The sequence below is a fragment of the Macaca fascicularis genome, chromosome 11 (assembly GCF_037993035.2).
Source record: "Macaca fascicularis isolate 582-1 chromosome 11, T2T-MFA8v1.1".
NCBI lineage: Eukaryota > Metazoa > Chordata > Mammalia > Primates > Cercopithecidae > Macaca > Macaca fascicularis.
The window spans coordinates 113,718,953-113,732,842 of record NC_088385.1 but is presented as its reverse complement, the minus strand read 5'-3'; the positions used below and the strand labels follow the sequence as shown (position 1 = coordinate 113,732,842).

General features: G+C 37.9%; 1 protein-coding gene across 22 annotated transcripts in view; it reads right to left on the bottom strand.

Moving 5' to 3' along the window:
• The window catches only part of RIC8B (RIC8 guanine nucleotide exchange factor B), a 112,330-nt gene that overhangs the window by 53,376 nt on the left and 45,064 nt on the right, over window positions 1-13,890 (bottom strand). For all 22 annotated transcript variants that reach the window (XR_012420569.1, XR_012420568.1, XR_010579570.2 and 19 more), the window contains one exon: window positions 7,391-7,485. Coding sequence is in view for 8 of the 22 variants with exons in the window: in XM_005572111.5 (XP_005572168.1) it covers window positions 7,391-7,485 (95 nt within the window). In the remaining 14 variants the exon portion in view is untranslated. The remainder of the gene's footprint in view (window positions 1-7,390; window positions 7,486-13,890) is intronic.

Below are 13,890 nucleotides of genomic sequence, written 5' to 3'. Positions count from 1 at the left end.
AAGAAGAGACTGAAGAACTAGAAGAGGAGTTCAATGCTGAAATAAGGCCTCAAGAGGCAGAAGAAAAAGGTGTGGGCATGTTAACCTTGGGCAGGGAGAGAGCCACTTAATTTCCTGATATTGGCAGAAAACAGGAAAGAACAGGTACATTTTATAGTACATTTATAGGTAGGGATGGGGAATTAAGGGTTTAAGAACGATCCTGCTTGACAGTTTCCAATTAGCCTCTTAAGAGGTCAGCAAGATCATCTATCTATCCATCCCTTCATCCAATTAATATTTATTAAGCATTTACTAAGTATAACTGTTCTAGGTGTTGGGTATATAATGGCAGACAAGACAGACACAATCTTCACTCTTTTCAAGCATTTTTTTTTTTTTTTACGGAGTCTTGCTCTGTCTCCCAGGCTGGAGTGCAGTGGCCCCATCTCAGCTCACTACAATCTCAGCCCCCTAGGTTCAAGCGATTCTCCTGTCTCAGCCTCCTGAGTAACTGGGACTACAGGTGGCCACCACCACACCCATCTAATTTTTATATTTTTTGTAGACACGCAATTTCACCATGTTGGCCAGGCCTGCCTCGAACTCATGACCTCAGGCGATCCACCCACCTTGGCCTTCCAAAGTGCTGGGATTACATACAATTTAATGAAGGAGAGAAACAATAAACAAGTGGAAAAATAAAAGATGAAGATTATTTCAGTTAGTGATAAGTATCATGAAAAAAATAAAGCAGATGATAAGGTAGTGACAAGATATGTGTGTATGTGGTGGCAGGGGGCTGGGAGGGGGGTCGTAATCTAAATTAGGCAATTATGGAAGGCCTAATTGAAGAAGTGACATTTGAGCTAAGTTCTCAGTGTCAAGAAGGACTCAGCCTCTTAAAGATCTGGGAAAAGGATTTCAGGCAGTAGACAGAGAAAGTGTAAAGGCCCTAATAAGGAATCTGTGTCTAAGGAAGAGAAAGAAGAGCAGAGTAGCTTGAATACAGTCATGCAGATTGTGGAATGGTAGGCTCCTGGAGGCAAGGGAAGTGGCTCCTTGCCATGCAAATGTGTTGCTTGATAACAGAAACACGGATGCTGTCGAGGCAGAGAGTTCTCAAGGTGAAGGCCAATGCCTCAGATCCAATTCCATGGATTCATCCAATACAACACAACCAGAGATGGTTTCCTTCATTCAGAAGTTACTGGCATATTGCCATGATAACAGCATTCTGCCCAATTTATTAGGCAGAGACTCTGACACTTTAGCATGATATTCTGCCCTGAAGTCTTGTGGAAAGGGCTGAGATTTAATCCAGATGTCAGGCTTCAATGGCAATGCTAAGATGTATTTGAAGGCTTTAAGCTCTCTCATAATCTCACAACCCCTACCCCATGTTGCCAGGCCACCCCAAATATCCATAAATAAAAACTAAGTAAAAACATGTTATCTTCTAAGGATAAGGGGGTGCAGAAGGCCTTTAGAGAGTTGCAAAGGTTTGGCAGAATCATACACATAGAATGAAAGCGGGAACTGACCAGGGGAAACAGATTTTCTACATGAGACTGCATATCATAAACACATGTACAGTGATAAAAATTTTTTTTCTCTTAATCCTTAAGACAGAGAAAAGTCATGAAAAGACTTAAAGTAGAAATCTGCTTTTTGAAAAACACCTCTGTGTGCGGTGGAGAAGATGGAGCCATCTGTCAGGTTAGGTAAAACTTTCCCTTAGGGCTCAGCAGCCTATGGAGAAAGAAGGTGGGCTGATCAGATCTAGGGTTGAGTGCTTTAAGACTGGCAGGACATGGTAATGGAGTGGAGTAGGTTGAAATGATGAACAAATGTTTTAGAATAGAGATGGAAGAAAGGAAATCTACAAGAGGACTTACAGATAGGAGAAAAAGGAATCATCAGAGGACTAGAGGTCTGGAAAAGGCCAGGACAGGTATCATTTGAGCAAGGAAGACTTTCTTATCATGACAAACCATAGTGACGATGCCCTTTGAATTCTATTAGCAATTATTATTTGAATAATTTACTGGGAGACTACTCAAAAAATATCTGTGATATCTCTCTATTCTTGTCTTGAATTGTTATTTAGCTTTTCATAACATTTATGTCTTTTCTCCTTATAAAAAAAATAAAGCAGATGATAAGACAGTGACAAGATATGTGTGTGCGGGGGAGGGGAGTCTTAATCTAAACCGGACGGTAAGGGAATTTAGTCTCCATGTTCCTCCAGGTATGCATTGTGAAGTCTCTAAGAACAGTGCTCAGCTATAGTTCAGAAAACATCTGTTCACCTAGATGACTGTCATTTACAGAGAGTCAGCTTAAAGAGTTAAGAGCTTTATGCTAACGACAAAACCAACGCAAACCCCTTCTCGATCTCTCCAAAGTAAATTCTCCTTTTCTGTACAACTATATAAGCTTATTCATGTCTAATACAGCACTCATCAAAACAACTCTACTTATTTACTTACAAATCTGTCTTATCTGTTGATTAGCGAGTCATGGAGAACAGAGACTGTGCTGTGTTCATTTTTGTTACTCAACATAGTGCCTAACAAATAGTAGTGCTTAATTAATAAACAGAAATGAAATCACTCAATTTTCAAACATGTATTAAAAGTCTGCCTTGTGTAATTAGAAGACTGAGTATTGTTAAAATATTAATACAATCCAAAGAATTCTATAGGTTCAATGCAATCCTTATGAAAATCCGCATGACATTCTTTTGAGAAACAGAAAAACCCACCTTAAAATTCATATGGAATCTCAAAGGACTCTGAATAGCCAAAATAATCTTGAAAAAGAACAAAGCTGGAGAACTCACACTTACTCATTTCAAAACTTACTATAAAGCTACAGTAACCAAAACAGTGTATTACTGGCCTGAAGCCATACAGACAAATGAAATAGAACAGAGAGCTCAGAAATAAGCTCTCACATACATATATATTCAAAGGTTTGGTAGAATCATACATACAGGATGAAAGGGGGAACTAACCAAGAGAAACAGATTTTCCACGAGACTACATATCATAAATACTTGCACAATGATCCCCCACCAATCCTGCTGCCAAAAAGTTTTCTCTTAATCCTTAAGACAAAGAGGAGCCAAAACAAGATTTAAAGCAGACATTTGCTTTTGAAAAACACCTCTGTGTGCAGTGGAGAAGATGGAGCCATCTTAATGAATAAATGAAAAGAGTTATGGAGAGGGATGGTGGTGATGGTTGCACATTAAATAGAACCACCAAATTGTACACTTAAAAGATGGCAAATTTTATAACTGTATTTTACCACTATAAAAAAAAACTGAAAGAAAAAAAAGACTGCTATGTTTAAGACATTATATTTAGCATTGTAATAAGCTGTTCTTAGGTATTGTATTGCCTATACTGTCCCCTTCAATATGTGAGACAAAATGAATTAGTCTAAACAAAGAAACAGTAACAAAAAGCTTTAGAAATACCAATGTACTCAGTGAGTAAAAGAAAACGAGATTGAGAGCCTAAAATAAATTAAATCAGAGCTGATCTTTCCCTCTTCTCATCAGCATATAGGCCATCCTGATTTCTTCCCTTCTCTCCAAAATAAAATAAAACCACAACGACATGCCAACTTTTTTGGGCTAAATATTTCTGCATAAGCTTGTTGATTATGGACTGGAGTGCTGAAAATACTTTCAGGCACACAGAGATGAACAGAATTAGGATGTCCTTCAATAGAGCAAAAAAGGTGGATCATACCAACAACCTACCTGTTACAATTAAGTAGGGACAAAAAGGAAATGAAAGAGAATAGATTTTAAAAACCATCTAAAATGTTGATTAGTGGAAATCAAGGTCAAGGTCTGCTATCTTTGCGTGCTAACTCATTTCATCTCTATGTCCATGACCTCTTGACTTCTCTGATAAAATGGCACTGTCTTACAAAGACACTAAAAGCTGCCAGGCTGTTTTTTTTCCAAACTTACTTTTCTCCAAAAGCACCTTTATAGGCTCCTAACATGCATATATCATAGGACTTATCTGGCTTCAGAAACATTTGGATTAAAAGAAAGAAGATTTCTTTACATGATCACAGGATAAACATAGGCATAGTTCCTAAACAGCATATCAAAATCAACCAACAACTATTAAAGAAATATTTAAAACAGTAAATATTCTAAAAGCCAGTATGTTTATCATAATACTAATAGAAGTAGCACATCAGTGACACAGTGGCAGTGGTGGCAGCAGCAGCAGCAAGTGCCATTTACTGGTTGTTTTCTCGTTGCCAGGGAAGAGGCGCTTTATGAACCTCTCATTTAATCATCATCACAACTCTTTGGGTTTGATGATAATGCAGAACCATACACTATACTACCCAGGGTTACCTATTTCATTAAACATTTCTTTAAAGCAAATCAAAGTGTCCAAAAAAAAGTAAAAACAAACTTAGAAAATAATTTTTAAAAATGGAATTTGAGATGTTACTTTGAAATCCTTTAGAAAAATTTTTATGCTTAAAACACACACACACAGAAAAATTGTTTTCAGGGTCACTACAGAAGCTTCCTAAAATAGCACTTTGAGGTTAGTGCCATTTTCATTGTATTTAAATGGATTAGCCTACAGTCATTACTGCTCAAAATGATAATAATCACTCTAATTCTGATTAAAGGAACATGCAAGGCCATTCCAGATAAACTGTTAAGTCAGCAGCAACCTCAATCTCCCAGGAAAGTCTTTGAGAAATACTCATAGATCCTGTCTGTGGCTCTAGGGATACAGTGAAGCTGATATCAAAGTAACTTTTAAGATAAAAGAAAATTTAAAGAAAAAAGCAAGCATCACTAAGGAAAATAAATCTGACTTTAAAAAAAACACTTTATTTTAAAAACCTCTATTATATAGTTTTGCTCTCTTTCAACAAATACTGGGTGCTGCGTCAAGATATTAAATTCATTACTCGGAAAAATCTTTGGCAATGTATTTGTGACTAGTATAGCAATTTTGGTCAAAGTGCTTTTCTTTCACATCCTTGTATGATTGTTTAACTTGTGATATCTGACTTCTTAAAAAAAAAATCAATTTACGCCAGGTGCGGTGGCTCACGCCTGTAATCCCAGCACTTTGGGAGGCCGAGGCGGGCAGATCATGAGGTCAGGAGATCGAGACCATCCTGGCTAACACAGTGAAACCTCGTCTCTACTAAAAACACAAAAATATCAGCCGGGCTTGGTGGCGGGCGCCTGTAGTCCCAGCCACTTGGGAAGCTGAGGCAGGAGAATGGCGTGAACCGGGAGGCAGAGCTTGCTGTGAGCCGAGATCGCGCCACTGCACTCCAGCCTGGGTGACAAAGTGAGACTCCGTCTCAAAAAAAAAAAAAAAAAAAAAATCAACTTACTCTTGGGCTTATAAGACCATTTTCTTTTACTTTTAGGGTCCAAATTTCTAGTGTCTCTTAATTACGAAAAAAAATTACAGTGGGTCAAAATGCTTAATTAAATCTTGTTAGGATATGATTTATTGTAGTTAATCTGATTTTTTTAAAGGTACTGTTTTAAGAAAACTAAAGGAATGTTTGATTTGTAGCTACAGAAAAAAATTACACTTTTAATCAAGAAGAAAACAGTCTTTTGACAGGCTGCAGGGCAGGGAGTACGCTGAGATAACCTACCAGCAAATTCAGTACAATATCAAATAATAAGTTGCTGATCATAACTAAAATAATATGGATTTGATTGAAAAATAACAATTAAGCATATGCTTCATTTTACACTCTGGCTGTGTTTCTATAGTTTTATTTAAGCCATATTTTGGAAAACTGAATATTTTAAGCGTTCAAAAAGGAATTTCTACTACTAAGAATAACCCTATGTTAAATGTAGAGTTAATGCCAAAGTAATTTGCTTGCAGATATGAGTTTATTTGAATTGTTTAAAATGCCATTTGTATTCATGTATAATAAAGCACCATGAGTAGTATCATGATGAAGTCAGAACTCTTGTTGTTACAAATCTGATCCAGAATGGAAAGAGAACTGGAAAAATGCATTAATTCTTATTCAGTTGTTCTCAGAGTACGATAAATTTTTACATCTGTCCATTAACAGTTCTAATGGACAAGTTGCAAAATTTGAACTATTTTGTTTATTTATTTGAGACAGGGTCTCACTTTGTCACCCAGGCTGGAGTGCAGTGGCGGAATCTCGGCTCACGGCAACCTTCGCCTTCTAAGGTTCAAGAGATTCTCCCACCTCAGCCTCCCAAGTAGCTGGGACTACAGACATGTGCCACCACACCCAGCTAATTTTTGTATTTTTAGTAGAGACAGGGTTTTGCCATGTTGCCCAGGCTGAGCTCAAGTGATATGCCCGCCTCAGTCTCCCAAAGTGCTAGTGTTACAGGCATGAGCCACGGCACACAGCTGAACTATTTTATATATTTTATTTATTTTTAAAATTAATTAATTTATTTTTTGAGATGCAGTCTCACTCTGTTGCCTAGGCTGGAATGCAGTGGTGCGACCTTGGTTCACTGCAACCTCCAACTCCCAGGTTCAGCGTTTCTCCTGTCTCAGCCTCCTGAGTAGCTGGGATTACTGGCATGTGCCACCATGCCCAGCTACTTTTTTTGTATTTTTGGTAGAGACAGGGTTTCACCATGTTGTCCAGGCTGGTCTCGAACTCCTGACCTCAAGTGATCCACCGGCCTCGGCCTTCCAAAGTGTTGGGATTACAGGCATGAGTCACCACGCCCGGCCTATTTTATATATTTTAATACTAGACACTATGCCCTAATTCTTTCAAGTTTTTTTAAAAAATAAAACTATCGTTGCCAAAATATATACTTTTTGGTAAGTATTCTTCAAATGAAATTAGTCAGAGTACTGGTTAAGTGCAGTAATTAAAAGCAGGGTTTAAATCCCAGTTCTTCCACTTGTTAGGGCTGTATAATCTCAGAGAAATTGCTTGATCTTTCTCTGCATCAGTTTCCTCATATTGAAAGGGAAAAATTACAGAATCTACCTATAGTTGGCATGGTGATTAAAAGAAGTTAATCTTTATAAAGCACTTAGCACAATGCCACAGGGTATGTGTTCAATAACTGTGTACTATTACTGTTGTTCTGGATAAAACCAAGAACAGCAACTATCTGTGGCATTTGCAACAAATGCCAAATTCTCTTCTCCTGTTGAACCTCAATGTAACAAAGTGAAAGGGGGCAGAATAAAAATTTCTCACCAGGGCACAGTAATGATTTCCATGATCATGATTTCTGACCTACCAGTTACCTGATTTACTGCAGTATTTTCACTTTCTTGTGCTTATAACAATTGAAATTAGATGCACAAAACCAACAAGAACTGATGACGTCCTTCATTGCGATGTCAATACAGAGCTTACCCACCTGTGTAGCTCTTCTGTTTTGTCTTCAGTTGGACCTACGATTAGTAAACAATGACGAAGGACAGCTGCCATTACACGGAACTGATGAGAATCACTCTATGGCAAATAAAAAAGAGGAGAGGAAAAATTGGGGGTTGAATGCCTTAACAGTAGGGTCTGCTACTTTACTACATCTCTTGCCCACCCCAAACAATCATTCTTATACATACATTGTAGATGGCAGAATATCCTAGGAAGAATTCCTGAGGCAATACTAAGTAAACAGTCACTATCTCATATGAACAACCATAACCACTTCCAGAAATGCTGACCTAGCCACTCTGGTTTACCTTCTTAAGATTCAATTCCACTAGATATTTTTTTCATTTCCAAAAAGCCTAAATTCGTTTGTTGTATGGTGCACTGTTCCAGTTTACTAATCATTATAAAAGTTCCAACAGATGTGATGCTACCAGGTTATTTCAGAGACTGGTTGAATATCCTTAATAAAAATGTCTCATCTCAACTTTCAAAGCAATAAATCCACCAACTTCATTTTAATCAATCTTAATATCCTAATTCCCCCAGAACTACCAGCAAGTAATGAAAAACAAGTGATCTCCAATGTTTACTCATTGGCAGTGGTATTAAAGAGACACAGGCAGTTAGAGCGAAGAAGGCAAACAGTAGGAAATAAACTAAGCCCTGAATAATCATTTGGTTTACTTCTTCATTTTTAGTGAGATCTTGATTACACTTTCTTTAATTATCTGCATTGAAGTCATTTCTTCCAGATTTTAAATAATTAAGAAGACATATGAAATTAGAGATAATTGTGATAGAGAGCCTGGATATGCCATATTTCAGGCAGACTCCAACTACCTCAAAAACTACTAAAAAATTATAAAACTTTTTTTTTTTTTGAGATGGAGTTTTACTCTTGTGGCCCAGGCTGGAGTGCAATGGTGTGATCTCAGCTCACCACAACCTCTGCCTCCTGGGTTCAAGCGATTCTCCTGCTCAGCCTCCTGAGTAGCTGGGATTACAGGTGCCCGCCACCATACCCGGCGAATTTTTTTTTTTTTGTATTTTTAGTAGAGGCAGGGTTTTTTCACCATGTTGGCCAGGCTGGTCTTCAACTCCTGACCACAGGTGATCCACACGCCTCAACCTCCCAATGTGCTGGGATTACAGGTGTGAGCCACCGCGGCTGGCCAAAACTTCTTAATACATCATTGATTTCAAGTCCATGTGAAGTGATATATTTTCATAAGTTATACACATATATCTTATATTCATATATAGAACTCACATAACCCTTCTAGGAAGATGTCTCTCATAAAATCTAGCAAGCAATTAGGGCACACTTTCACAACTCATAATGTGGACAATAATATTTTAAACATAACATCATCATGTATAGAGTTGGATGAGAAGAGGGCCTCAGTGGCCTAATGGAAATAAAGGCACTGCACTTGGGGTCAGGAGTCTAGGTTGTCACTTCAGACAAGTCATATAGTTTCTCCAAGCCTCAGTTTCCCCACATGAATCTCCAAATACTGGAGGGTTCTGTCAGGGTTACAAAGGATTAAAGAAAATGATAAGCATGAAAGTGCTTTAATACTTTCAATAAAACATTTGAAGGTTGGGGGAAGGATAACAGAGGAAGGGAACAAAAGGCAAGACTGATAAGAGCTGAAACAAATGATAAATCATTGTAGGGGGAAAGGGGAAAAACAAAGAGGGACTACTGGAATGACAGACTCTAAGACTGGCAGGGTTGGAATGAATGTTGTCCCATTCACTATCCATCTCAAACGCCTGAATTAAAATTCTCTCATATGTTAAATAGCCATGTGAAATGCATTCATTACTTAACTCTTGATAAGATCATATTTCCCTTGGTTTTAAAAATTAACTAGGGATTACACTTCCTTTTATATTATATTTTCCTTTATTTTAGACAATAATCTATTTTCATGCTGATGTTGACAGGCTTTCGTAAATCTATCCATTTTGGTCTTTCCATTATTTGCAGCTGCAAAGCAAAATTCTACTTTTTACCCTAGTTCTACCTTTTCCAGTTTTGATAACATCAGCTCCCAAGTTGTATCCTATGTCTACAATGTCCTCTTTTACTCTAAATCCACTAAATTAGCTCTATTTCTCTACTCAAAACGACTACTAAAATCCCTGTATTGTTTGCCTCCGCTCCGCATCACTGGTTCCTTTGCGCACTCCAGGTCTCAGCTAAAGTATCTTCTCTGAGACGACTCTTTTTTCTCTCATGAAATCATAATTTGTAATTTCACATTTGTTTACTTGCATATACTTTGTTTCCTCCACTAATCTATTGCCTTAATGAGGAAAGAGGGTGTGTGTTTAATAGGTCATCAATAAATTTTAATGTATACTATACAAACAGAAACGTGCACAAATCATAAGTGTAGAGCTAAATTTTGACAAAATAAGCACACCCATATAACCAATATAAAAATCATGCAATGCCAAGATTAAGAATTTCAGAATTCTTTCCATACCCCCTTCAAATGACCATCTTCTGTCCCTCACAGGTAATTCTAACTTGTTAATGTCACACACAGGTATTTTGGTTGTTACTGAACTTTATACGTATAGAATCATAAAATACAGACTCTTGTGTTGGTTTGTGAGATTCATTCACATTACTCTGTGTAGTTGCAGTCTGTTCTTTGTCATTGTTTGAGAGCAGTGCTATCTGAAGTATGTTTGTGTTCCACTGCTGCTCCCCACCCTGTTCATCACTGGTCTGCAACACCAGGAGTACAGACGGTATATGTGAACATTTAGAAACTTTTGAGCAGTTTGGCATTGTGTGTAATACTGTATTACACAAGAGTTTCATTCTGACAGATTTTTGGTGAAAAAAATCTGGTCCTTCACCTACAGATAGGTTAAGAAAGCACTACTATATAGTATTCCAACGTATGAATATGCCACAATTTACTTATCTGTTCTACTCCTGATTGACACTTGGATTGTTTCCAGCTTGGGGCTATCTTGAAAAGCGTTGTTGTGAACATAATTTTTACATGTCATTTGATATCTACAGGTATACACCCTAGAGAGGAGATGCTGAGTCACAGGTTATATCCATATGTCAAGCTTTACAAGGTACTGCTAAGTGTTTCCAAATACTTACACCAATTTATACCCCACCAGTTGCTCTACGGGGGCACCAATCAATACTTGTTAGAGTCAGCCTTTTTAATTTTAGTCATTCTCATGGATGTGTAGTGATTTCTTGGTTGTAGCATGCATTTTTCTGGTGACTAATAAAGTTGGACACCTTTTCGTATGTTTATTACTCATTGAGGTATCTCTTTTGTGAAGTTCCTGTTCAAGTCCTTTGCTTATTTTTCTATTGGGGTGTCTGATTTTTATTTTTACCGGTTTGTAGGACTTTTTAATGTATTCTGAAGAGAGTCATTGCACATATCCTCTTCCTGGTGTCTTGCCTTTTTGCTTCTTTTGATGAATTCACTTTAATGAAAATCGATTTGTCATTTCTTTCCTTTATGGTTTGATCCTTATTTTGTCCTGTTTTAGAAATCTTTGCTTATTTAAGAAATGTTTGATTTGTATGAGATAAAGTCATGAAGATACTCTTTAGTGAGCTTTATTATTTACCTTGTATATTTAGGTCTCTTATCCATCTCAAATTAATTTTTTGTATATGGTGTAAGCTAGGGATTCGAATTCATTTTTTCCACGTGGCCATACAACTGATAAAGCCCCGTTTATTAAAAAGCCCATTCTTTCACTACTGTACTTCAAAGTTACCTGTAAGTCAGTTGACTGTATCGACTCTATTTATTCTATTCCATTAGTTTATGTCTCAATAAATATTTGTTGGATAAATGCTATCATTTAAGAAGTCTTAACAAAGTAAACACTATTTTCTACTGTTGGTTATTCTACTGTGTGACTTTCTGCAAGTAATTGAAACTCTCTGATTTTCACTGTCATTTGTCAAATGGGGTTAATGCTCCTGTCTCACAAAGATGCCAGCAATGAAATGCAATTGCTTTTCATAAAACATTATATAAACACAGCTTATACAACTGTTTATTAATTGCTTCCTGATTTAGTTTTGATATTTTCAGGGCATCAATATTCTCTCCTCCTGAAATGATACCACCTTCAAAGGCTGAGAGAGAAAAGAAGTCCGTAAGGATGAAGGGCAAAGGAAGAGAAAGAGAGCAAGCAGGCTTGGTTATGATAGTGAAAATCAAAATGAGGTAACATTAAAACGGAGAAAAAAACTCAGGAAATTCTTTGGGATCTCTTTATATAGCTTTCACATCTTCATTACAGATTCCACTACTGCGTATTTCCTTCAAAGTGTCTAAAATAATCATGGAACTAACCCCTTTTGTGACATTCCTAATTAACTTCTATGGACACTCACTGTTTTATCTCATTCAAATGGTATCCTTTGACTACTCAGATACTTGTACTTCTCTGTGTGCACTGGGTTCTCTGTTTCTAACGTGTCTGCTGGTATGTACTTTCTTATTACGTTGCACTGATACCTTGGAAGCACGGGAGAAGGGAATGTGGTCTTCATTCTAGGGATCCCTTACAGTCCCAAGAATAACATGCTCTCTTCCATCAACAGAGATATTTAGAAAAGTGTTAAAGCAGGAGGAAGACAAGACCATTTCAATTAACTTTTCGAAAACTGACTTTGTATCCTGCTAAAGAAATCAACTGGCTTTTTAAAACACACTACACCTTTAGGAAAGGGAGACAGAGGCTGATTCTACATGTGGAAATAAGGCTAGCTACATTTCCCACCAAATGGAAAGCAAACTCCAAATTAATCTGCTGATGGCATCAGCAGGCAGGCACGAATTTAACACTGAGGCATGAATCTAAAATGAACAAATTGCACTAATTTGCTAAACCTCAAGAAAAACCTAGTCATTAATTTTCTATTTTTGGTGAACTGTAAATGAAAGTGGTCATAAAAATAACTAAAACAGTTTAAAACCAAATGTTTGCATTTTCTGTAACTGTAAAGCTGTGAAATAGGCAAAGATTTTAAAAAGTGAAATGTCCAGGGTTTGAAAAGGTATAAACCAACAATATTTTTCTGAAGGTAAATTTGGCAACATATATAAAAACACCTTGAAACTTTGAAACCCTCTGGCCCACCGATTTCAGGAAAGTATCTACAAAAATTTTATAAGAAAAATCACTAGAACTTAAAATAACTTGACCCAGGAGGGAGAGGTTGCGGTGAGCCAAGATTACATCATTGCCCTCCAGCCTGGGCAACAAGAGGGAAACTCCATCTCAAAAAAAAAAGAAAGATACACACCAAAAGAGGCAAACAGTGCTTGGTGCAGTAGCTTACATCTGTAATCCCAACTACTTGGGAGGCTGAGGTAGGAGGATTGCTTGAGGCTACGAGTTCAAGACCAGCCTGAACAACATAGCAAGACCCATGTCTTAAAAGACTAAAACATAGGTCGGGTGCCGTGGCTCACGCCTGTAATCTCAGCACTTTGGGAGGCCGAGGCAGGCAGACCACAAGGTCAGGAGATCGAGATCATCAACACAGTGACACTCCATCTCTACTAAAAATACAAAAAACTTAGGGCGTGGTGGCAGGCACCTGTAGTCCCAGCTACTTGGGAGGCTGAAGCAGGAGAATGGTGTGAACCCGGGAGGCGGAGCTTGCAGTGAGCCGAGATCGTACCACGGCACTCCAGCCCGGGCGAGAGAGCAAGACTCCATCTCAAAAATAAATAAATAAATAAAAAATAATTAGCTGAGTGTGGTGGCCTGCACTTATAGTCCCAGCTACTCGGGAGGACAGCTTGAGCACAAGAGTTTGAGGCTGCAGTGAGCTATGATCACACCACTGCATTCCAGCCTAGGCAACAGACAAGACCCTATTTCTTTAGCTAACAAAAAAGAGGCCTGGCGCAGTGGCTCACACCTGTAATCCTAGCACTTTGGGAGGCCGAGGCGGGTGGATCATGAGGTGAGGAGTTCAAGACCAGCCTGGCCAACACGGTAAAACGCCATCTCAACTAAAAATGCAAAATTAGCCAGGCATGGTGGCGCATGCCTGTAATCCCAGTTACTCTGGAGGCTGAGGCAGGAGAATTGCTTGAACTCGGGAGCCAGAGGTTGCAGTGAGCTAAGATTGTGCCACTGCACTCCAGCCTGGGTGACAGAGCAAGACTGTCTCAAAAAAAAAAAAATAAGAAAAAAGAATAAAAAAGTGCTTATCTTTTGAGTGGTGAGTTTACAGGTAATTTGTATTTTCTAATTGCTTATATGCCTTTTTCCTCGACATTATACAATGAGCATATATTATTTTCATAAAAAGGAAAATAACGTTTATTTTAAAAGTTGGATTCTTCTGTACCACAAGTTTTCCATATCCTTTTATTTCAGTCACTGTTTTAAAATTCTGGCAATTCTTTAGGGGCTTGCCCAATCGAAGTAAACTGTCTTTTGTCTGAC